The 24,827-nt window shown below is 49.0% G+C and overlaps 1 protein-coding gene across 1 annotated transcript in view; it reads right to left on the reverse strand.

The window, feature by feature from the left end:
* The window catches only part of TNS3 (tensin 3), a gene marked incomplete at both ends in the record, with an annotated part of 191,523 nt that overhangs the window by 163,660 nt on the left and 3,036 nt on the right, over positions 1-24,827 (reverse strand). The window contains 2 exons of the mRNA XM_080701412.1: positions 8,697-8,734; positions 22,133-22,244. Coding sequence (XP_080557538.1) covers positions 8,697-8,734; positions 22,133-22,244 — 150 coding nt within the window. The remainder of the gene's footprint in view (positions 1-8,696; positions 8,735-22,132; positions 22,245-24,827) is intronic.

Here is a 24,827-nt window from a genome sequence, read left to right on the forward strand (position 1 = left end):
AGTCAAAAAAAAAGGCCTGGAAACTCCAAAATGAACTCTGAGGCTGCTCTTGGAAGGCCAGGAGAGGAGAGGGCGCCTTTGAGCTATTTCCGTGCTCTGTGGAAAAATGGGGGTGGGCGTTTCCTGAATCCCTGCCTAAAATTAACAGCTTTCCAGAGGGGGATGGGCTGCAGAAACACAAGTTTCATTTTACAGCTTAAAAGTGGGAGGTTTTTAAGAAAGCTTAGTTCTGTTTCGGTCCTTTTTTTCCAGCTCTGTGGCTGGATGAGGGGGGCAGGCCTCCCAAAACAGGACTAAAGCCAGCAAGGGCGACCAGACATTCCCGTAGCAGAGAACACTGCCGGTTTCCAGGAGAGGCCGGAGGAGCAGGCATGGAGACCACCGGGACACAGCACAGGCACGCGGGTACTGCCAGAGCATGCAACCGTGTGGCATTCATGATCAAGGAGATGCTCGAGCCGGGCGTGGTGGGCACGCTTGTCATCCCATCATTTGGGAGGCTGAGACAGGAGGATTGCAGATTCACGCCAGCCTCAGCTACTTAGTGAGGCCCTTTGCAACTCACTGAGACGCTGTTTCAAAATGAAGAAAAATAGGGCTGGGAGCCAGGCGTAGTGGCGCACGCTTGTAATCCCCAAGGTTGGGAGGTGGAGACAGGAGGATGGCGCAGGTTCGAAGTTAGCCATGCTGGCTAAAGAGACCCTGTTTCCAAATAAAAAAAAGTATAAAAAAAATTAGGTCTGGGAATGTAGCCTGGAGATACAAGGGCTTCCAGGAACCCCAATACCACCAAAAAAAATAGGGCTGGGGATGTCACTTGGAGGTACAATGCCCCCTGGGTTTCATCCCCAGTACGGAAAAAAATAAATAAATAAACAAATAAACAAACAAACAACAAACATTCACATTTGCTCAAAAGCAGAACCCATTCCTGGGAAGAGAATTTAGAAAATGACACCATGCATCCCTGCAGCTTAGCAGTAAAATGCATCCTGGCAACGTAAAAACGGAGTCAGATGCAAATGCTAGATGTGACCTGAAAGAGCCTGGCAGCGAATCTCACCACTGTGGGAGAAATGGTTCCCAGCAATGAAAACTGCTGGTGCCCAGGGCGACTCTCAGGATAAATGACTTGAATGAGCCAAACACTCAGAAAGAGAGCACGCTCCTGCAGAGGAAGCCCGTGCGAGGCAGGGGAGCTGCTCCGTGTTTCAGAGGGAGACCCTGAGCCCCAGGTCTTCATGTGGCTGATAAGATCAGAATCAGACCCAAGTCTGCGACTTACAGACCTGCAACCCCTAGGGGCTGATTCCAGCAGCTGCACCACCACCCCTTGACTGACCCCTTCGAAGCCAGGACATATACTTTTGTTCTCATTGTTTATTGTTTTTTGGGTTTTGGGTTTTTTTTTTTGTTTTGGTGGTACTAGGGTTCCTGGAAGCCCTTCTACCTCCGGGCTACACTCCCAAACCTATTTTTATACTTTTATTTGGAAACAGGGTCTCTTATTAAGCCAGCGCGGCCGGCTTCAAACCAGCGCGATCCTCCTGTCTCCACCTCCAAGCATGGGGATTAGAAGCCTGCGCTACCACGCCTGGCCTTATGTTTTCATTGTAAAAGTGACATTCATTTTTATTCAGAGGTCTCATATTTCAGAGTCCTGACTGTCCTCAAAGCCTGCCTACCATGATCAGATGATACCTGTTCTCCCTCCTGAGGCTCTGGTGGGCTGACACCCCATAGATGTCTTCCTCCAGGAGAGGGGGCCCCAGTCTGCAAACAAATCTGCTCACGTTATGTTTCAGCAGTGGGCATCTGAGCAGATCTTCCTCAGTTAGAACTGGTGTGGCGAAGCCGGGCGTGGTGTGTTAGAAACAGATTGCAATACAAATCCTACCTTCTACCTATGCTTACCTAAACAGACATACAGGAGCCGGGCGTGGTGCACGCTTGTAATCTCAGCATTCGGGAGGCTGAGACAGGAGGATCACGGTTCGCGGACAGCCCTAGCTACTTAACGAGGCCCTTCGCAACTCAGTGAGACCCTTTTTAAAAATTAAGAATAAATAAATAGGGCTGGGGGTGTAGCTCAAAGGTAGAATGCCCCTGGGTTCCATTCCCATTACTGCAAAAACAGATAGATAGATAGATGATAGATAGATAGATAGATAGATAGATAGATAGATAGATAGATAGATGATAGATAGATGATAGACAGATGATTGATAGAAAGATAAATAGATAAAAGAAGAAGAAAAAGAAATGACCTGTCAAGTTCATTCAAGGTAACTTCAGTGCCTCTCACTGAGTGATTCTGGAAGAGACACAGTCTTGTGCTCTGGTTCCAACTATATCCCATTCTAGAAAACACAGAACTGCGGAGGCAGTGGTAAGATTGAGGGTCAGGGAATTAATACCCAGGGGTTGGGGTCAGAAGGGTGAACCCACAGAGCTGCCTTTAGCAGAGTGATACTAAGATGGCGGATACAATTTATGATACATTTGTCCAAACTCATAGAACACCCAGTGCCCAGAGTGCACCCGGATCCTCAAGTGTAGATGTGGGTTCATCCAGATGTGCTGCTGTTTGGGGAAACATTGTGTAGTGTGTGGCCAGCTCCCTGTACTTTCCCCTCTGTTTTGCTGTGAACCTACAACTGCTCTAAACATAACATCAATTAATTTGAAAAACAACTTTAAAAGTCAGCTGCCAAACATTAAACATACAAACACACATGTTTGGCAAACATCCGTGAGGGAGCCGCAGGGTCTGGCGGAGCGAGAGCTTCCCGCTTGGTCTTGGGCCCAGGGACTGGGGGCCAGGAACCCCCAGGACAGTGAGCTGCCCCCTCCTGCCCAGCTCCACCTCTTGGCTGGAGCAGAACAAGAGAAATGTTTGCAGATGGGTCAGCCTAGCTGCCTTAAAATCAGCCACCTCCGCCAGCCAGGAGTGGCAGAGCCAGGCAGAAGAACACCAAGGCGGTTGGCAGGACACGGGCAGGGAGGGGTGACCACTTGGTCCTGGATCTGTTGCCCCCAAGACAATCAAGAACAGGGAGCCATGCGTGGAGGCGCACACTCGTCATCCCAGCACTTGGGAGGCTGAGACAGGAGGATCACAGTTCACGGACAGCCTCAGCTACTTAGTGAGACCCTTTGCAACTCAGTGAGACCCTGTTTCGAAATAAAGAATAAAAATAGGGCTGGGGGTGTAGCTCGGAGGTAGAATGCCCCTGGGTTCCATCTCCAGGACCGCAAAAAAAAAAAAAAAAAAAAAAAAAAAGAACAGGACCTGCAGAGACTGCCTGAGGAGGACACAGCACAGTGGCCCACACTCTTGCAAACTTGCAGCCATGCTGGCTGTGCCTCAGCCTCTGTGCCCTCAGGAGGCAGCCACAGGACAGACCTCGGACCCTGCCTCCTGTCACCCCCCCCAAACACCCTGCTGAACTATGATGGCCTGTCCCACCTTCAGATGAAGCAGCTGAGCCTCACGGAGATCGTACTGCCAGAACCACAGAGGCCAGGTGAGGCTGGACACAAGAACTCTGTGCTCACAGGGGCCAGGTTTTTATGAAAAACTTGTTGATCTTTTTTTTTTTTTTTTTTTTTTTTTTCTGTACTGGGGAGAGCCCGGGGGCATTCTACCTCCAAGCTATACCTTTTTTTTTTTTTTTAATTCTCTATTTTGAAACAGAGGCTCACTGAATTACAAAGGGTCTCACTATGTAGCTGAGGCTATCCACAAACCACAATCCTCCTGTCTCAGCCTCTCAGATGCTTGGATTACAAGCGTGCGCCACCACGCCCAGCTTTGATCTTTCCTTTTTAAACCAGTGACTTAGGAAGATAAAAAAAATGAGTTAGCAGAAAAGGATCATTTATTCCTAAGAAAAGCTTTGAGTCCATGTAAATAAAGCCCGCCACTTAAGAGCCATTGGGAAGGTCTAGGAGCACATGATGATCTAAGTGTCCCACCCTGGGCACCAAGTTCATTCCTTCACAAGTGCCAGCACAGGGCCCAACTGGGGCTAAGAGGATGTGGCACCTGGCTGCCCACCTGTGGGCCCTCGGGACGCTGCCCCAAGAGAGCAGAGCCGCGTGCGACTTTCCGGGACTTTGAGGAATTGGGTTCGGACCCAGCAGAGCAGAGCGGGCCGCGGCCAACAGCGCAGCTCTCTGCAAAGCAGGAGTTCATTCCAGTCCTCTTCCTGGACACACCTTACACCAGCCAGGCGATGGCAAGGACAAGGACGTTCAATGCAGAAACACAAGCGTGTGTCCCACGGCAGATGACAACCACAAGAGGGAGAGATGCGATCTCTGCCCAGGGTCTCTGCAGAGAGCTGAACTTCTCAGAGATGTCACCAATAAGAGATGCCAGGTCACAGAGGCAGGCCGAGGGCACCCTCACCCCAGGGAGCCAGAAGCAGAGTCCTGCCCTGGATCGAGTGGGTGCCGAGTTGAGAACTTCTATGAGCTGTTCAACACTGGCCCAAGAGAATGCTCCGGCTCCACTGACCCACGTGTTCAGTTCCCCGGTGAGGTCTTAAAGTTTGCAAAAATTTACCTGGAGGTCTATATGGCCTCTGATGATTTGGGTCATAGACTTCGTACCCTAAACAAAATGCATCTCTATGGAGCAGGGGAGCCGAGGTTAGGAAGGACCGACGCCCGGGGAACCCACAGGTGGCCGGAGAGGGACTCCCGTGTCATGGGCTCCACCTGCTGTCCAGCTCCAAGAGCCCCACCCTACGCACTCCCAGGGCAGCAATTAGCATCTCTACCCCCTTTGCTCAGCACTGGCATCTGCCTTCTTAAAACTGCTGTACTTCTTCTACTTCCTTCTCCCCTCGTGTCAATGAGTCAACCGACCAAAGGAAAAGAAAAACCAAGTCACGAGGCCCACACAGCTCAAGGGGCCCAAATGAGGAAGCACAGCTCCCCAGGAGGCAGAACTTCTGAAAGTCCACACTGCGAAGTGATTTTACATCGATGATTTGCCTTCTCTAGAGCAAAGAATCGTCTCAGCTATTTCCCAGGTCAGAGGCTGAGGCACTGGGCTGGTGTAGCCTGTGTGGGCCGCCTTCCCAAAGGACCTTAGACGGGCACTTACACAGCGGACTCAAGGGCTTCTCACGGCTCCAGGGTCTGCAGCATCCAAGACCAAGGTGCCGGCAGATGTGGGGTCGGGTGAGGACACCTCACTGTGTCCTCACGTGGTAGAGAGAAAGGGAAACTCTCCGATGTCTCTCTTACAAGAGCACTCATCCCATGCATGAGGCTCCACCCACATGACCTGGTCACCTCTCAGGGACCCCACCTCTTAGACCACCACATTAGGGATTGGGTTTCACCTTGAACTTGAGGGACGAGACCTCAAGCAAAAGTCCCCTTGCAGATGAAAGCCCAAGTCTCTGTCTCCAACTGTACCCACTGAGCCATCGGCCCAGCCTGCGGTACACACTGTCCAGTGACTTAGGAAGATGGTAACTCCAACCCAGCAGGGCTTTAAATGTTCCATTTGAGCCAGGTGTGGTGGCACACGCTTGTAAACCCCAGCATTCGGGACGCTAAGACCAGAGGATCGCGGTTCGTGGATAGCCTCAGCTACTTAGTGAGGCCCTCTGCAACTCAGTGAGGCCTGGTTTCAAAATAAAGAATAAAAAATAGGGCAGGGGGTATAGCTCGGAGGTCAAATGCCCCTGGGTTCCTTCCCCAGACCCACAAAAAAAAAAAAAAGTTCCATTTGTGGCTCAGGGATGCCTGGGTCCACACTCCTGCAACACAATCTCCACACCCTCAGTGCTAGTGGGTTATGGCAGGCCTGGACTGGAGCCTGTGACGGTGGCACTGACCACACAGATCAATGACCACGGTCATCAGCTCCACTACCCACCAGTCACACACTCCAGGAAGAGCGCGAGCCCCGGGACCACTGACGAGGGAGCAGGGCGCACGTGCCGTCATCGTGGCCCATGGGTAAGAGGTCAAACCCAAGCCCCCATTCCCAATCAAAGCTGCTCGTCTCCCAAAAGGAGGACACATAGCATTCAGAAAGCCTGGCAGTAACACACATACACCCAGCAGTTAAGAATCCAGATCCCAAATGTGATTTATATACACATAGTAATCAAGGTCCCAAAACCCAAGCACAAAAATGTAGGAGAAACCACATTCCAATTCCTGGAAGACTAAGCCATTTCCCCAGCTGCCCAGCTCAGCAAAGCTGCCAAGAATTTATGGCCTTCATATCCCTAACAACACCGGCATTATGCTTTGGGGATGAGAAGGTGCTTTGTTAATCTGGGAGGCATTCTCTCCTGCTACTGAAAGCTGTATTATCCAAAAAAAAAAAAAAAAAAAATTAATGCAGAAATGTTCCCCCCTACCAAGATCTGATAGGAGTAAAGTTTATCCATCCCTCAGCAAACTACCAAAGTCTGTGGCTAGAAATGCCAGAGCCAGTGATTGTTAAGGCTTCGAGAATATTCTTTGAACCCAAGAATTTGACCTCCTAACTAGTCAGAAACAGAAGGAGCAGCCACAGGTTCATATCCGCAGCTTGGGTAAGAGGCAGCCAGCCGGGCAATGCAGCCAGGTGCAGGAGGACCGGGACAGAGGGACAGCTCGCCCCTAATCCCGCCCCACACTGGTGACAAGACTCAGGATGCAGGTCACCAGGACAGAAGCCCCAGAGGCAAGGGGCGTACCTAGGTCCTCCAAGTCTAAGATACACCCCAAATGCGGGATGTCTCACACTCACCTCGCATTTGGGCGCTCTGCTGTGACACGATCTCTCAATCCCAAGGTGTACAGCACCCCCAAAAGAAGCCTGTCTATGCGCAGGAAGCCTAGATAAGCCACAGTCAGAATCAGCCCTGCCCATCGGGGTGTGTGGACAAGAATGCTTGCCAGGCTGGAAAGAGGAAGCCTCCTCAGAGCGGCCGAGTGGGCGGAAAGGGAGAGCAAGGGCTCCCTGCGGCCTTCCACCCCACGCGGGAGAAGCACACCCACTGACCTGGGGCGAGGAGTGGCCGGGTGCTGCCTGTGCTCCAGTCAGAGCTGCCCCAGCCACGCTGAGCCAGCCTCTCTGCCTCGGCTCACAAGTCTCCATAAAGAAATGTCGAGCCAGGCGTGCTGGCGCACACCTGTACTCCCAGCATTTGGGAGGCTGAGACAGGAGCCTCACCCAGCCTCAGCTACTTAGTGAGGCCCTTTGCAACTCAGTGAGACCCTGTTTCAAAAATAAAGAATAAAAAATAGGGCTGGGGGTATAGCTCAGAGGTACAATGCCCCTGGGTTCCCTCCCCAGTAACACGAAAAAGAAAAAAAAGAAAAAAAAAAGAAATGTTGAAAGGTTATTTGTCTCTTCAAAGAACTAGACCAGTCTAGTTCTTCCAACCATGTGCGGCTGCACATGCACATGTGTATAAGAAAATGTGCACACATCTGTGCTTGTGTGCACAATGTGTTTATGTGTGCATGTTTGTGCATGTGCATTTGTGCACATATGTACAAATTTGTGTGCTTATGTGTGTGCACGTGTGTTTGTGCACACACGTGCTCAGATCTATTTGTGTGCATGCATGAGTGTGCACAGGTTTATGCTTGAGTGTAAGTGTGCATGCATTTGTGTGTACATGGAAGTTTTGCTTGAGTACGTACACGTGTATGTTTGTTCATGAGTATGTGGGCATGTGTTTGTGCATGACATGTGCATGTGTATATGTGCATGAGTGTGTGTGCACATGAGTATAGTGTTTGTGCATAAGTGCTTGTGTGTGCATGTGGTGGACAGGGTGGAGGAAACCAGTCCCCTTGTCCCCACTTGCCCACAGAACCTGTTCATGGCACCCTGAATCCTGCTTCCGAAGCAGCATTCCGCTGGGACACAGGAGAGGGTGGGGTTCTCAGGAACGCTGACCCATGGGGTCCTAACAACAGCTAAACCCCAAGACTCGGAAATTGTGTTTCCTGGGCCTACATCACAGGAGCAACCTGCCAGGACACTGCACACCCCTGTACACGCCCTGTGGGTGTGACAATCAATAGGGACCCCACACCTACAACATGCCTAGGAAATTTTGGGGTGCATGCACATGACTGGAGGGAAACACAAGATCCTTCCCCAGGGTCCCCCAAATCCAGGCTACTCCCTCACCACAGTACTGAACCCGACCAGGTACGGCTTCGGGGCAACCGCACCTCTCCAGGGACACCAAGCTCAGCGCAGCCTCTTCCTGGCTCGGGTTCCCAGGGTCTTGGGGCAACTCTAAGAGCCCAACCAAGTGCACAAATATCCTCAAAGAGGCCGGACGGGTCCTCAGGACCAGGTGCACGCCGGGGCCCCCACTCCCCACCCCCTCTCTGTTCTCACATCAGCACGCCAGCGCCAGGAGACACCGGGGTCACTTGTCACCCAGAAAGAGCTAGTGGCACAGCCAAGCGAAACATCACTGAGATCAAATTATCAAGAATGGATTTCGGTCATTAAAAACACGAATCTCAAAGCTCTTCAGTTTATCCTGGAGATGAAATGTATACACCCCATAACCACATCTCCAGCAGCACCCGCCTTTCCCGAAGTCTCCTTTCTGTGGCCACGAGCCAAAGAGGCCCCCTGCTCTACGACTCATTCAGCGAAGGCCAAGTCAGCCCGAGAAAGTCCCACGGGAAAGTCACGGAATGCTTACCTGGGCTTCACATTTCTTATGGCAGGAATACTTGCAGGCTGAAGGAGATAAAAAAAAAAAAAAAAAACAGAAAGAATGTGAGTGTCTCAGCAAGCTGAGCAGCGATGCTTTCTCCAACTTCTTCAGAGAGCCCGGCTGAGGCCAGGTGAAGCCTCCCCCTCACCAGGGGCCTATGCACCTGGGACCCAAGGCAGCGAGCGTATAGGCAGAAATCCGTGTGGGCTTGTGGCAGGTAAGAACCGAGTAATAGGGTTGGGATGCAGCTCAAATGTAGGGTGTATGTTTAGCGTTCACCAGGTCCTGGGTTCAGTCCCCAGGCACTAAAAAAAGAAAAAAGAACTAAGCTGAGTGTGGAGGCGCACACTTGTAATCTTAGCATTTGGGAGGCTGAGACAGGAGGATCGCAGTTTGTGGCCAGTCTCAGCTACTTAGTGAGGTCCTCTGCAGCTCAGTGAGACCGTTTCAGAATAAAAAATAAAATATAGGGCTGAGGGTATTGCTGGGAGGTAGAATGCCCCTGGGTTATATCCCCAGTACTGCAGGAAAAAAAGGATTAAATTAAAAGAATTAAATTGCAACAAGTCTCTGTTAGCAATCGCTCAGATGGTCCACGTGGACGTTTCTTTGAAAGTAGGGTCATAAGCTGATTGGTTTTTCAAGGGATCCGTCCATACAGGTTAGAACCCAATAGAAGACAGGCAGTGGATCTGAGCAATAAAGAACATTCGCATGCACGTGCCTAGAAAATATAGCTGACCTCTGATGACAAGAAGAGAAATTTGAAAAGGAGCCCTGAGAGTCCACATCGGAGCCTCGGCGAGAGTGAGAAGGTCACGCATTTGATTTCCGCGCTGTCCCACTTCCGGACAACCTAAGGACGAGCTGTCAGAATAAATCCATGTCTAAATTCCTACAGGGGAATCCCTCAACAGGGGCCATTGTGTGAACTGAGAGAGGCCTGTGTCATCGGAGGCTGGAACCAATGTAGATTTCACAGGCCCTCCGCCCCGCACAGCAGCTGTTCGGCTGAGCCTTAAAAGGCCGGGCGCATCTCCACGGGGCGCAGGGGCAGGCGGCAAGGTGGAGAGACTCAGAAGCCAGGCAATCAATCCTACAAGCCACCCCATCACAGTCGCCCTGGGGGCATCAGACGCCTCCTTCACTTCCCCCAAGTTAGCCAGCCCATGGGGGAGCCTCCTGGGCTTCCTGTCTGGGCTCTGCTCCCTCCAGCCGGGCTGCGGTGCACAAGTCCCCCAAGGCTCTGAGCTCCTTTCTGAGCCATCCCGGTGTCAAATGGAATCCTTCACGGGACCCTGCTTTCAAACTACAAAGTGATGTCCGCCTGACTGTGGAGCCCTAAAGCACACATCTTTCAGGCGTCAGGAGGTGAGCCCCAGATTCCAGCGGGGTGCTTTGAGGTTTTGGGAGCTTAGGAAATCCCTGGCTTTCACCCTGCCCCTGTCGTCTGTGAAACACTGAAGTCACAAAAGTGTCCTGTAGGGCTGGGTGAGGACCTCTCAGAGAAGCTCACCAGGGACCAGCGGTTAGTCGTACCCCAGTTATTAGTTCGATTGGCATCTGTGCAAGATCTGTTTTTTTTTTTATTTTTTTTTTTTTAAGCTGTCTTTCTGGGTCTCTGAGGTCTTTGAGATTATTGACTGACCAAATGTTTATTCATCTCCTTTTTTTGGCAGTACTAGGGATGGAACCCAGGAGCATTCTACCTCTGAACGTCACCCCAGACCTATTTTTTATTCTTTATTTTGAAACAGGTTCTCACTGAGTTGCAGAGGGCCTAAGTAGCTGAGGCCGTCCTCAAACCACGATCCTTCTGTCTCAGCCTCCCAAATACTGGGATTACCAGCGTGTGCCACCACGCCTGGCTATATATTCTTCATCTTCTAATGGGTATAACGTGCACATGTGGCGAGAAATCTTCTGATCAAAATAAACTCCACTGAAAAAAACGTAAGACCCAAATCAAAGCCAGCCAATTCCACCCCCCTATACACATACACACACACAGAAAGAAAGAAAAATGATTCTGGCCCACGGAAGGGTGAGTGGCGTATACGTTCACAGTGATGGCTTGTGTGGCTGCCAAGACAGCCAAGGGCCAGTGCAGGGATGAATCAGGAAACGTAACTACAGTGAGGTCACATATACCACCCTCAGGCAGGTGCTATGACCAGCCCTCTGCTTTGGAAATGTGGGCAGGGGCCCTTCTCAAGCTAATGGACGCATGGGCTTTGTACCCAGGCACCAGCAGCCTGGACGGCCCGTAGGTGGTCGTGGCTGCCCACCACAGCAGCACAGCCCCACTCAGCCCCGCCCCGCGTCCTGCACAAGGCAATGTCCTGCGTTAACAATTTCTGATCCTCAGGAACACCCCTCAGGGCACACCGTGGGGGTGGCAGCCAGCCATGCCCCTTGAAGGTCAGTGTTTCCCCTGGTGGCACACTTGAGTCTTTCTAACACATTACAAAGCAGAGTCTGACAGCCAGGTTTCAAGTCTTGCCCCCTCAGGAGGATGCCCAGATTCCAGATCCCCCAGGGGGCCCCAGGCTGACAGTTCTCCCGCCTCCCCAGGCTAACTCCAGCTGCTTGGTCTAAACATCCTGTTTTCACCTCCTGGGAGAAATGTCTAGCATCCCTTGAGAACCACCATGCCTGTCAGGAAAAGCCTGACTTCTCCACTGTGAGATATACTGGGTGCTCTTGACTGCGAGATATACTGAGCGTTCTTTTTTTGGTGGTATTGGGGGTACCTTATATGTCTGGGCTATGTGTGTGTGTGTGTGTGTGTGTGTGTGTGTGTGTGTGTGTGTGTGTATGTATATATATAATTTTTTTTAATTTGGAAACACGGTCTCTTAAGACAGCGAGGCTGGGCATTCTTCACTCTGAGATATACTGGGCTCTCATCACTGTGAGATATACTGGGCACTGGTCCTGCCCACTCAGCGTTCATTTCACACACCCTTTTCCCGCAGAATTTTAGTCTAGCTTTTCCCAACACCCTTGCTGAGCCACAGGAAGGTCAGCCCCAGACGGGGGGTTAGGTCCTGCCATGAATAGCCCAGGGGCTCTGCGGGCCTCTCAGGTCCCCAAGACCTGACACGGATTATGAGGTCAAAATTATTCTTACAGTTATACTAAGGTATTTCTTTCCTTTTCTCTCAGTGACCCAGTGGGTAAAACTGACCGCACCCTGCTGTCATTACATACACACCAGTGTGTACTGGCCGCCCTGCTTCTCATCACTACCACCCACCGGCAGCGTTTGTACAAATGCCAGCTAAGAACGTCCTAATGAAGCAGCAAGAATGATTAGTTTTACCAAATCAGGAATCCTGAGGAAAGCTCTCTTCTTGACTCAGCAGGCAAAGGGGAAGTCCACCGGAAGAGCTTCTCAGCATGAGACCAGAGATCAGGATCTGCGCAGTTGTGCTTATCAGCTAAACTAGCTGTCTCCTAGGGAACTTTGTGAGGGTTTTTTTTTTTTTTTCTTTTTTTGGTTTTTTGTTCTGTCTTGCTTTGGTTTGGTTTTGGTGTTTGTATTAGAAACTAAACCCAGGGTATCCCACCTCCAAGCTACAACCTCAACGACTTTTTTTTTTTTTTTTTTTTAAATAGGGTCTCAGTATGTTGTGGAGTCTCACTAAATTGCAGACACTGGCCTTAAAATTGCAGTCTTCCTGTCTCAGCCTTCTAAGTACTAGGATTACAGGTGTGTGCCACCATGCCCAGCTAGGGAGCACTGTGAGCACTGTTTTTATCTGAAAGATTCTTGGCAGGCAGAATGTGATTATTCAGAAGTGCTTGTCAGTTTCTCAGAAGTGAACACAATTAAGCCTGTCACAACACACCAGTGGGAAAATGTGAGATTTCCAGTGGAATTCAACTTTTTGAAGACTTGTATAATGACTGAAACAGGAGCTTGACAACTCCTACTTTTCTGATAAAAAGCATCAGTGGTATTAACAAATGTGGGGGTTTTCTTGAGATTATATAGTCAATGTCTGAATACTGACATGTATGGGTAAGTCAGTGGGCCATAATTTCCAAGTGACTGGTGCATAATGTTTCCTGATGGGTAAAATGTCCATTCAGTGTGTATGACAGGCCGGTGTATTCTAATAAAAGAGTAAGAAAAAATTACTGAATGCTATGTTAGATTCACAAGGAAACCAAACTTTAGCAAACTATCAGTTGAGTTTGGGTATGGAATCAAAACAGAATACCTATGACAATCTGAAAAGACTATTAGAATACCCCTGAGTTCCATCCCCAGTACTGCAAAAAAAGAAAGAAAGAAAGAAAGAAAGAAAGAAAGAAAGAAAGAAAGAAAGACTGAACACAGAAGCAGGCAGGAGGGACCAGCCTCTCTACTAAGACTGCAAAACAGAATCACAAAAGATACAGCAGTGCTACTTTTTTCAACCTTTTGTTCTGAAAAATACGATCATTTCTCATTTAAAAGGGTGTTTACATTATTATAAACTGGGTTCATCACAGTTTCTTTTAAATGCACTAAGTACTTTAAATATGCATCAGTTTCTGTTTGTAGTATGTTAAGTACTGATGGGTACAGGCCATATTCATATAAGATCTCCTTGGGGTCTTCTACAAGCCTAGCGGTGACGTGAGACCCAGTGTGAGGATGTCCAGCTCACATCAGTGACGACAGCCCCATTCATTCTCCTTGCCCAAGTCTCTTGGAATGGGGGAAGAACCTCTATCTGACCAATAGAAAGTTCTCCCAGAAGTCCTGGTAAAGGTCCCTCCAATTCCTACAAAAGGCATATTCCCATGGAAAGACCTCCTCTGTGCTGCTCACCGAGTGTGGAACCAGACCCAAAAGGAGGGAGCTGGATGCCTTGTTAAGGAGTCAGAGTCCGGGCACGCTCCTGGTCCAGGAGAGACCAACGCCCTGCTGGGGGTGGGCAGCCCCATAACCGAATGCCAGTTATGCCATCCCATGCTTTATACAGCTTGCCCACCTGCTCCAACAGTGACCACGGAGAAAAGCGCGTTCTAATGCCACTTTACCAACTACCCACCAAAGCGCAGCCTGAGGCCACCTGCCCCAGGAGGCAGAAGAGGGACATGGTATGCAGGATTCGGGAAGCAGGAATTGGCCACCAGCTGAGGCTCTTTGCTGGCAGCTCACACTTCACAGAGCTGAAGGCAGACACCCAGAGATGCTGTGGGCAAAGGCTTCCATGTGCCTGGTGTGTTCACTGGTCTCCACCCCTGCTGGGCTAATAAAGCAAACTCATGCCAAGAGCTAATCCAGTGCTGATGCCAACCAGCCCTCCCTGAGGACCCAGGTCCAGACAGTGTGAGTGGGCACCGCAGCGCCCGGGATCAGCAATAGATTAGAGTGATCGCAAAGCTTCCTTTCTGCCATGAAATTAAAAAAATATATATCTAGACTGCACAAAGGAAAAAATACAAACAAACATATTAGATACCAACAAAGTATTAGGTAGCTATTAAAAAATAATGATCTCTAAGCCAGACATGGTGATGCATGCCTATAATCCCAGTACTTGATAGGCTGAGACAGGAGGATAGCAGGTTTGAGGCCGGCCTCAGAAATTTAACAAGGCCCTGTTTCAAAATAAAAATTAAAATGGGGCTGGAGGTATAGCTTGGAGGCAGAAAGCCTCTGAGTTCAATCTCTAGTACCACAAAATAATAATAATAATAATAATAATAATAATAATAATCTCTAAAGATTTTATATGGAAAAATGGCAGAGAAGCTAGAAAGCTCTGCAGACAGGAAACAAACTTTAAAACACACCACAAACAAATTTAGACAAAAACAACTGACAGGAATGTTTGTAATGTATATGTTGCAAAAAGGCAAGAAATGTTACTAGTTTTGGAGCGCAAAAACCATCAGAAATTGGCAAAGGCTTGACCTATTTTGATATTTTTAAAAGACTTAGCATCCCTCGAGTAATAAAAAAAAGTAATTGTTTAACAAGCAATAAATCAAAAAGTGAGTTTTCTTAATAAACAGGAAGTTTACAGATGTCAACCTCATGAAAGAACGAAAAATATAGTAACAAGGAGACACTAGTTGTGACCAAATGACTTGCACTGATGAAAAGCTGCGAAGCTTCCTTCAAGGCCGCATGCAAGTCGTGCTAAGAACATCTCCGCCTGCTCTTCATCCAGCCCTGTGTAACCCCCGAGAGGCAGGCGGCAGCCATTTCTCATTTTGTCTGGACCCCACAGCTTGCGGGTCCTGTCTTCCTGAGGCCTGGCTCCACAGCCACGGGTCCGCACACCACACGTCAGTCCCTTGGTTGCAGGGGCTTCCAGAGCCATGTTTAAGAAACCTGGCTCCCACGCCGGGCGTGGTGGCGCACGCTTGTAATCCCCGCACTTGGGAGGCGGAGACAGGAGGATCGCGCAGGTTCGAAGCCAGCCGTGCTGGCGTAAGAGACCCTGTTTCAAAAATATAAAATAGGTCTGGGAGTGTAGCCCGGAGGTAGAATGGCTTCCAGAAACCCCAGTACCACCAAAAAAAAAAAAAAAAAAAAAAAAAAAGAAAGAAAGAAAAGAAACCTGGCTCCCAACACAGCTCTCATCATCAGAGCCGTCTGGCTAGGGGAGGCCAGACATTGTTATATGTTGTCTTGGAACTGCTATTCTTCAAAATGTCTCCATGGGCCTTGGGAATCCAGGCTGTGGTCCGACGAGGTTGTCAGAATCTTTTATACGACACTCTACACATATTTACCAAGTTATAAATGAGCATGTAAGCCCCCCTCTGCTTCTCAAACATCTCTGTGTCCCAGGAACCTCGTAAGACAGTGAATGCCCACCTCCCCAAGCCCCGTTGCAGTCCAAATGAGCCAGAGGAAGAAGGGGCCCCGCACTGAAACCTCACACCCCGCTAGTGCACAGCGCACATGCCTGTCGTCAGCCAAGACCAGCAAGCCAACGGCCGGCATATATATAAGTTACAAGTGGGGAACAAGAGAAAATTCTGCATTTTTGTTATAGTTTCTGCACAGGGTACTAAGAAAAGAAGCAGTGCGTGGTGGCGCACCTTGGGAGGCTAAGACAGGAAGATCACAGCTCATGGCCAGCCTCAGCTATTTAGTGAAACCCTTTGCAACGCAGTGAGACCCTGTTTCGAAATGAAGAATAAAAAACAGGGATGGGGGTGGAGCTCAGAGGTAGAATGCTCCTGGGTTCCATCCCCAGTACTGCAAAGAAGAAGAAGAAGAAGGAGGAGGAGGAGGAGGAGGAGGAGGAGGAGGAGGAGGAGGAGGAGGAGGAGGAGGAGGAGAAGGAGAAGAAGATGATCCTATAGATAACCTCCTTGACCTGCAAGCTTTAACATTCACACCTCCTCGACCTGCAAGCTTTAACATGCACAACACAGAGGAACAGAAAAAGGATGTAACCGTCCAGGGTGCAGGGCCTCGGCTTCTTAGGAGAGGCCAATGCTGGACTGCCAGGCTCCCATCCATCCACTTTAACTGTCAAGACCCTGACTCCAACTCTGAGCATCCCACCCCTGCCCTGTCTACACCTAGGTCCCGTACCCAGCGGTGCCGGTCCACACACAGGTCATAGTGCAAGTGGAAGGCTGCACAGATCAACCTCCCTCCTCACTTAGCTTGTGGCCAAGAGCTGCGCCCAAATAGCTTCCTGTGAAGCTGTGCACAAGCACATGTGCACACACACACACACACACACACACACACACACACACGTGTGCGCGCGAGCATGCGTGCGCGCGCTAAAAATCCAGCTCAATGTTTGACCTGCTTAGACTGACCCGCATCCAGGGCTCCGTTCCCGTCCTACGTCCCCAGGCATGGTGATTCTGTGGCCCCGTTGGAGTCTGCAAATGGTCCCCAGACAAGAAAGCCCAGCTTTGCAATACCAGCCCTGCTGTACCACTCTCTTGAGTCATGCTCCTCCCACCAAGGGCCATCGGCCACACTGTCCTGCAGACCTACTGTGGGCCACGGGAACCTGGAGGAGAGCCATCATATTACTGACTTCCCTGGGAAACACAGTCACATCAGGACACTGTCTTTCAAGCCACATCAGGGAGTTCAATAGGAGGCAAGGGTGAGGGACCTTCACCCTCACCACCACACCAGATGGTTTTGTTGTGCTTTGTGGCACTGGGGATCGAACCCAGGAGAAGTCTACCTCCAAGCTACACCTCCAGCCCTGTTTTCTTTTTATTTTGAAACAGGGTCTTTCCAGGTTGATGAGAGTTTCATTGCTTGCTGAGGCTGCCCTGGAACCTGTGATCCTCCTGTCTCAGCCTCCCAAGTACTGGGATTATATGCATGTGCCACCAAGCCTGGCTAAACCAAACGTTTATTTATTTGTTTGTTTCGTGCTAGAGGTAGAATCCAGGGGCTTTCTACCTCACAGCTACATCCCAGCCCTATTTTATTTTTTTATTTGAAAACAGGGTCTCACTAAGTTGGAGGGCCTAAGTAGCTGAGGCTGGCCACAAACTTGCGATCCCTGTCTCAGCCTCCCAAGTACTGGGATTACAAGCATACACCACCACACCTGGCCTTGCCAGATGTTTTTAAAGGCCAACGCTAGCCCCCAGTTAGAGCCCAGCATGGTAAACATGTGCGACCTTTCATTCACTCATTATTAATTCAATAGGGACTCGCTGACATCTGTAACCGAAGCATCCTGTACTGGTTCTACTCCTAGTGCTGGAGGGACTGCGCTGGACCTGGGTGCAACCAGAAACCAGGAGCATGTGCACAGAGCGTACAGTGCGAGCAAGAGGAGAGGCAGGAAGCGGGGAGTGTGGATCAGAGCAGGATGTGATGAGCCAGGAGAAGAAAGCCAGGCAAGGCGGTAGGAGCCTCAGGGAAGGAGGAGCCCAGGCTCATGTTCTGCATCCAGCACAGAAAAAAATCTAAAACAAGAGTTAGAATAGCACTGAAATAACAAGGAGGTACCGTGGGCTGGCTCACACAGACCCAGTGGCTGCCTCCCAGGAGAGCCATGCTATTGGGGTATTAACCAAATCAGTCAACAACCAATCCATCAACGTGGTCACTACTCACAAACCCTCCTGTCCAAGGGCCTTTATGGCTGATCAGTTTGGGGTGTGGAGGCTCTTGCTGAGCCCAGCTAGACCCTCGGGATATCACTGACTCTCAAGGTACCTTTACCAAGGGAAGCTACCAACTGCATCCAGCTGCACCTGTGGTCAAGGGTGGGTGAGGCTGGGGATGTTCTTAATTTCAGCCACCCCCTCACAAGCCTTTTGTGCACCTCTCTCCCCAAGCACAGGCTGCAGGAGACGGCTGCCTCACCATCAGATATCACAGGGTGGCTGTCCGTAGACTAGAACCTGTATGCTGTTCCCATGCTCCACAGAGGATGCTCACCTCCTGAAAGACCTTCCCAAGAACACAGAAACATTCTTCAACAAGAGATCATCTGAAGCCAGGCGTGGTGGCGCACGCTTGTCATCTCAGCATTCGGGAGGCTGAGACAGGAGGATCGCGGTTTGCAGACAGCCTCAGCTACTTAGTTAGGCCTTTTGCAAGTCAGTGAGACCCTGTTTCAAAATAAAGAATAAAACAGTAGGGCTGGGGGTGTAGCTTAATGTAGAATGCCCCTGGCTTCCATCCCCAGTACTGCACAACAACAACAAATAATAATAATAATAATAATAATAATAATAATAATAATAACAACAACCACCACCACCACCACCACCACCACCACCACCACCAAATAAACAGTCAGAGGTGGCCTTAATCAAACAGGCCACTTGCTCAGCTACACATTGACTCTTGTTTACTTAGGGCTGAAGCATCCACCCAGCTTCTTTATGGCCGTGATTCACACCTGTGCCTCGCCTCGTGGGCAAAGCCAGCCGCACCCACTGCCTGTGTGACAGTCCGGCTGAGGCTCTGGGACACGGTGGCCCACAGGGTTCCCTCCACTGCCGGTGGGTAGCCTTGCACCCTGGGACCAGCTCAGGTACTTCACAAAAAACACTGAGAATGAAAGCAGACAATAAGCTGGGCGTGGTGGCGCACGCTTGTAATCCCAGCATTCGGGAGGCTGAGACCTGGAGGATCACGGTTCACGGACAGCCTCAGCTACTTAGTGAGGCCCTCTACAACTCAGTGAGACCCAGTTTCAAAATAAAGAATAAAAAATAGGGCAGGGGGTATAGCTCGGAGGTCAAATGCCCCTGGGTTCCATCCCCAGACCCGCAAAAAAAAAAAAAAAAAAAAAAAAAAAAAAAAAAAAAGCGGACAATATCCCATCCAAGAACCCAAAGCCTACCCCACTAGGTCATGCCCATGCAAACGCATGTTTGCAAACTGGAGAAGCAAGCCTCACCTCTCCCTGGGCAGAAACGGACCAGCATGCCTGTAGATATTGCTCATCACCACTTTAATACCAGATGGCCAGAAAGGGCCAAGGGGTGTCCTTCCAAGAGGTTCGGCCCCCACCCTCCCACATGGCTGTGACCACCCATGATGCCTCTGTCTCCTGCTGGCCCAGGAGCCCTGTGGCAGGCATCCATCACACGTAGGTGCCCAGCTGGAACATATCGGCTTGCTAAGCACAGGGGGCCAGCTGGAGGATGATCAAGGACAAGGGAGACCGGTTCAGCCACCCTCAGCCCAGCCAGTGGACACCTGGATACTCCCAGAGACCAGAGACTCCGACCCTGTCCTCTGGAACGGGCTCCCCATGAAGTTCCAGGGTGATGGTGCTCACGTGCATTCCATGAGCCCAACACTCCCTTCCCTGGCTGAAAGGCCATGGGTTTGGAAGCTGCCTGTGCCCCCTGAACACAGAGCCCTTTGGGGTGTCAGCACATCTTAGTCTAATAGGACAGTATCACAGATGTAAGAAGTGCTCAGATATTCTGGAGCAAGTCTGACGCAGAGAGATGCCACTCTGAAGGCAGCGGGGCCTCATCTCACCCCCAAGTCTGCAAATGGGAAGGACCCTGCGCTGCGGTTGGCATGGCCTCCTGCACTGGGTGGCTACATAGTAAAGGTTGTGACACGCCACCATCCTCACAGGGCAGCATGCAACACAGCTCTGTTTAAAAACACAAGCCATAAGGGCTGGATTCCTGCCGGGCGTGGTGGTGCATGCTTATAATCCTAGTACTTGGGAGGCCAAGACTAGAGGATCACGGTTCACAGCCAGCCTCAGCTACTTAGTGAGGCCCTTCACAACATAATGAGACCCTGTTTCAAAATAAAAAATAAAAATAGGGCTTAGGGTGTAGCTCAGAGGTAGAATGCCCCTGGGTTCCATCCCCAGTGTCACCAAATAGTAAAAAAAAAGTCTTGAATCACTAATGTCTCACCAGTTGGCTCTGAGTAAACCATACACGCTGGTAGACCTAAGTGAATTCCTCTAAAGGCCTCCAGCCTGACTTCTGGTTGGATGCAGCCCTGGGGGAGCTTCAGAGAAAAGCCCAGACATCCAGTACAGCAAGGTCGCCCCGACACACAAAGTCGCCTCTCTGGGCCACCACAGGCCCCTGTTCTCCAGACCACCCCTCACTGCCTGGCTCCTTCTCCTCTATTCTAGCCCAGGTGGGAGCCGTTGTCTGCTCCTCAGGGCAGCAGCTACACATCCAGTGGTTGCCCGAGGCCCACTGCCTGTGTGAAGATAGAACTAGACCCTGTCCACCAAAGGAATAGCTTGACTAAGGCTCCATTTTGTAGAACGGCCACTGTGCAACCTCGTGGGCACTGGCATTTTTTGTAAAGATAGCATTTCCTGGAGGTGTGAGTGTCGACCCCTCCCTCAACATCCCTTTCAGCCAGTGGCATAAAGATCATCAGGCCACCCACCAATAAGAGAAAAGCACAGAAGCCCCACTCTAGAAATAACATACCCTGCAGTTTTCTAAGTGTTTTTTTTTTTTTTTTCCTTTGCAATACTGGGGTGGAACCCAGGGGCATTCTACCTCTGAGCAACACCCTTAGTCCTATTTTTCATTCTTTATTTTGAAACAGTGTCTCACTGAGTTGCAAAGGGCCTCACTAAGTAGCTGAGGCTGGCTGCAAATCCATCCTCCTGTCTCAGCCTCCCAAATGCTGGGATTACAAGCGTGCGCCACCACACGCGGCTGCCACCTATTCTTGCCTATCTAAGTTTACCAGTGGCGGGATCTCTTTTTGCAAAGAAATAAAATTTGTCTTGCCAAGCCACTTTCAAATATGTGTCTTTTCTTCCAACACCATGGAAATTTATTTCTAATACCCACAACCAGCCCCTTCCACCCCCAGTGGGCTCTTCTGGTGCATGCCACAGGCCAGGAAAGTCAACGTGGGAATAAGAACTCTCCTTCCAGCCACCTGGATCCTGGGGAAAGAACAAACCAGGTGCCCAGTAGGATCCCAGGAGGCTGGGAGACTCAGGGGTCAAGTGCTCGTAGGAAGGGGGAGCTCGGCAGACCTGGGGTTAAAGGAGACACAGGGTCTCAGGTAGGGAGCAGAGCACCCAGTAGGCCTGTGGGTTGGGAGCCGCAGGGAAGCGGTCAGGAAAGGAGAGACAGAAGTGAATGAGCTACCATCAGCGGGCAGAGCAAATTTTTTCAGCACTGAGTGCTAAAGGGCATCCAGAGAGGAACGCCAGCCTTGCTTGGGCTTTTAAACTTGGAAAGCATCCCGAGAGCCCCCTTGCAGGCCCCCAGCCCATCCTCAGCCCCTTAAAATCTGCCTGGTGTGCACTTCCTGTCTACCTGTGGGCAGGCAGCAGGTGGCTAGGGAGGAAGGAGCTGAGTGTCTCACACCACAGAAGCCCCCCAGCCTGGCCCCTGCAAATGTCCCACCAGGGAAATCCCAAGCCTCAGAAAGAAGGCAAAGCCAACGAGGGCCCCCAGCAGGCCCCCCACTCACCCCATGTGTGAGCACATGCCAGGGACCCACCCAGCCTACACCCACTATACAGACTTATTAATATGCAGTCATAAAATAATTCGTCAATGCCACCAACTGCATAAGCTTCAAGGCCAAAACTGGGGGCTCTGCTTAGAGACAGGAACGAGGTCTTACAAAACAGGACAAAAGAGCCCACCTGCCCCAATGGACCCTAATTCTGCAGGACAGAAAACGTTCACTTGAAGACTTTGGAAAGAGATCTAGAAGTCAGGCTGAATAAAGGGACTTCCACATACTGCAGAAGAGATCAGAGAGCAAATCATGAATTATCAAGGACTTCTCCTTTCCCATGAGAATAGCTATGCTCTTTCTGGAAAAATTTCCCAAATACGGTGGGTCTCCTCAAAGATAGGTGGAGGGTGAACACAGGCGGAAAGGGGAAATTCCATGATTTAACCTTTGGAAACTCCCGAAAGGTTTTGATTTCACTATCTGTTTTGCATTGGTGTAATGGGCGGCAGAACAATCCCAAGTATGGGCTAACCTCGGCACGAAATCCCTTGACCGTCGATGGCTTGTTTGCAAACTTCGCAGACTCTGGATCTTCTAAAGACCTTTTTCTTAAAGCTGTGCAGACTCGCAGTAAATTCTTCGGGCTGAAAAGGTAAAGGAAGATACAGTCAGCACTTCGCTTCCCAGCTTCTTTCTTTTCTTTTTTTCCTTCTCAGGAGATAATAAATCTAGCAGAGTTTGTAAAGAGCTGAAACAGAAACTATACCAAGCAAACAAAGAATGAGAAGCCATTGCAGCAATGCTGGAATTGCCCAGACGAGCCCAGAATACTCTGTCACTGTTCTGGGTCCCAGAGTTTCTATGACAGGTCTCTCTCTCAACTCCAACATCCCACGATGGAGCCCAGCCAGGGCGCGAGGCTACCCCACACTGCCGATGTGTAACTGGAGGCACACATCACCCACATCTACAGCCAAATAATCCATACACACTCAGAGTCTTTTTTTTTTCTGAAGGAACAATTAGCAGACAGAACAATGATGTCAAGAGGCAGACGACTGGCTTTCTGCTCAGAAGTATTCAAACGTGCCACAGAATCAACACTAAGTGTCCATCAGGGGTGCTCTTCTGCAGAACATATGATCATAAGGCCAGCTATGACACCTTGTGCTTCCTCCTTAAACATGGGTACAGACATCAGCACTAGGAGGAAATTAGTTTCTTATCTACCAAATCATGTCTGCAGAGAGCTGAGGCGCAGAGCTACAGCCAATGATCTCAAAAGAATGCCACAGCTCAGTGGCAGGGCATTTGCTTAGCATTCACAAAGCCCCGGTACCCCAAAAAAAGAAAGAGTGGTGGCAGTTAAATAAGCTAATAAGGGCTCTACTCTAGTATGATTGGTATCTTTATAAAACAAGGACAAGACATCAGGAATATATGATTGCAGAGGCAAGATCTTGTAAGGTTATGGGGAAGATGACCGTCCACATGAGAAGGTCTCAGAGAAGAAACCCACCCTTTCCACGCCAGGAGCTTGGGCTCCCTGCCTCCAAAACCATGAGAGAAGGAATTTCTGCTGTTTAAGCCACCCTGCCTGTGGTATTTTATTTTGGCAGCCCTAAAAATCGAACACATCCTTCTCTCAATAATCTATAGAACAAGTAGTTGATTTGAACATTATCAAACAATGTGACCTAGTGGGTGTTTATAGAACAATCAACTCAATAAGGTACACATACTTTTTAAATGCATATGAAGTGTTTACCAAGGCGAGCCATATTCTGGGACATAAATCAAGTAAGTCTAAATAAATCTGAACATGTCAAGTCCTACTAAAAATGTTCTCTGGCCTAGAAAATAGAAACCTCTCTGAAAAAAAAAACCCAAATATTTGCAAACCTTACAACATATTCCTAAATATATGTTATTCTATACAATACCTGGTATAATACATTATGACAAGCTGGAATCCCAGGAATGCAAGGTTGGTTTGATAGTCAAAAATCAACCAATAAAAATGAAAATGCATGATCTTCTCAATCAGAGCAGAAAAGCCACTCACAAAATTCAATATCTATATCATGATAAAAACTAAAGACAGATAGGAAGATGCTTCCTCAACTTTGATAAGATATACCTCTGTAAAAACCTACAGTAAACATCATTCCTTATGATAAAAGGCTGAAAACTTTCCTTTTAAACTCTGGACCAACACAAAGATGTCTGCAACCAATGCTCATATTTGACATGATTGTGGAGATCCTACACAACAGAATAAGGCAATCAAAGAAATAAAAGCCATGCAGTTTGGAAGGGAGGAGAAAAAACTCTTGTTACTGACAATATGACTATCTATGTAGAGAAATCTAAAAGAGCTTTTAAAGGGGTTTTTTTTTTTTTTTTTTTTTTTTTGTGTGTGTGTGTGTGTGTGTCTTTTTTTAAAATCAATGATCAAACCCAGAGCGCCACACCTGCAAAACAGATGCTTTGCCACTGAGCTACACCCCGGCCCCTAAAAGAGCTTTTAGAATAAGCAAGTTTAGCAAAGTTGAAAAACACAAGATCAACATACTAATTCACTGTGCTTCTAATGAGTTTAGAAATACTAACAATGAACTTCAGAAATTGAAATTGAGAAAATATTGCCACTTACAATAGCAATAAAAATATTTAGGAATAAGTCTGAGCATGTATTTCAAAAACCTAAAAAATACAAAACTGTTGAATAATTGGAGAGTTATATAGTGTGTGTAGTCACAATATTCAATAATCAGCAGACAATTCTTCTCCAATAACCTATAAATTCAACATAATCTCAATCAGAATCTCAGCAGGCTTTTGTTTTTTTTAAAAAATGGAGAAATGATTTTAAAATGCATGCATTAATGCAAATTATTAGAATTGCCAAAACAACTATAAAGACTACACACATTTAAACAAACAATTTGGTTACCTTCCCTACTATATTTTGAAAATATATCTTCAGTTTAAAAACATTAAACTGCATTTCAGTTGCAATGTGCTCTTAGGGTACTGCAAAACCTAGGGCTCTTGTCACCCTGGATTCTGATTTTCAACACAATAAATTCTTCCCTGAGACCTTATTACTCTCTCAAAAGAAAAACACGTACCCAGCACACGATCACAACTCCTTACTCCTTCACCAAAGGCAGACAGCACTAATCGATCACAGCTACCGTACCAGATGGCCTCGGGATCCCTCT

The sequence above is a fragment of the Muscardinus avellanarius genome, assembly GCF_963383645.1.
Source record: "Muscardinus avellanarius genome assembly, chromosome: 9".
NCBI classification, from domain to species: domain Eukaryota; kingdom Metazoa; phylum Chordata; class Mammalia; order Rodentia; family Gliridae; genus Muscardinus; species Muscardinus avellanarius.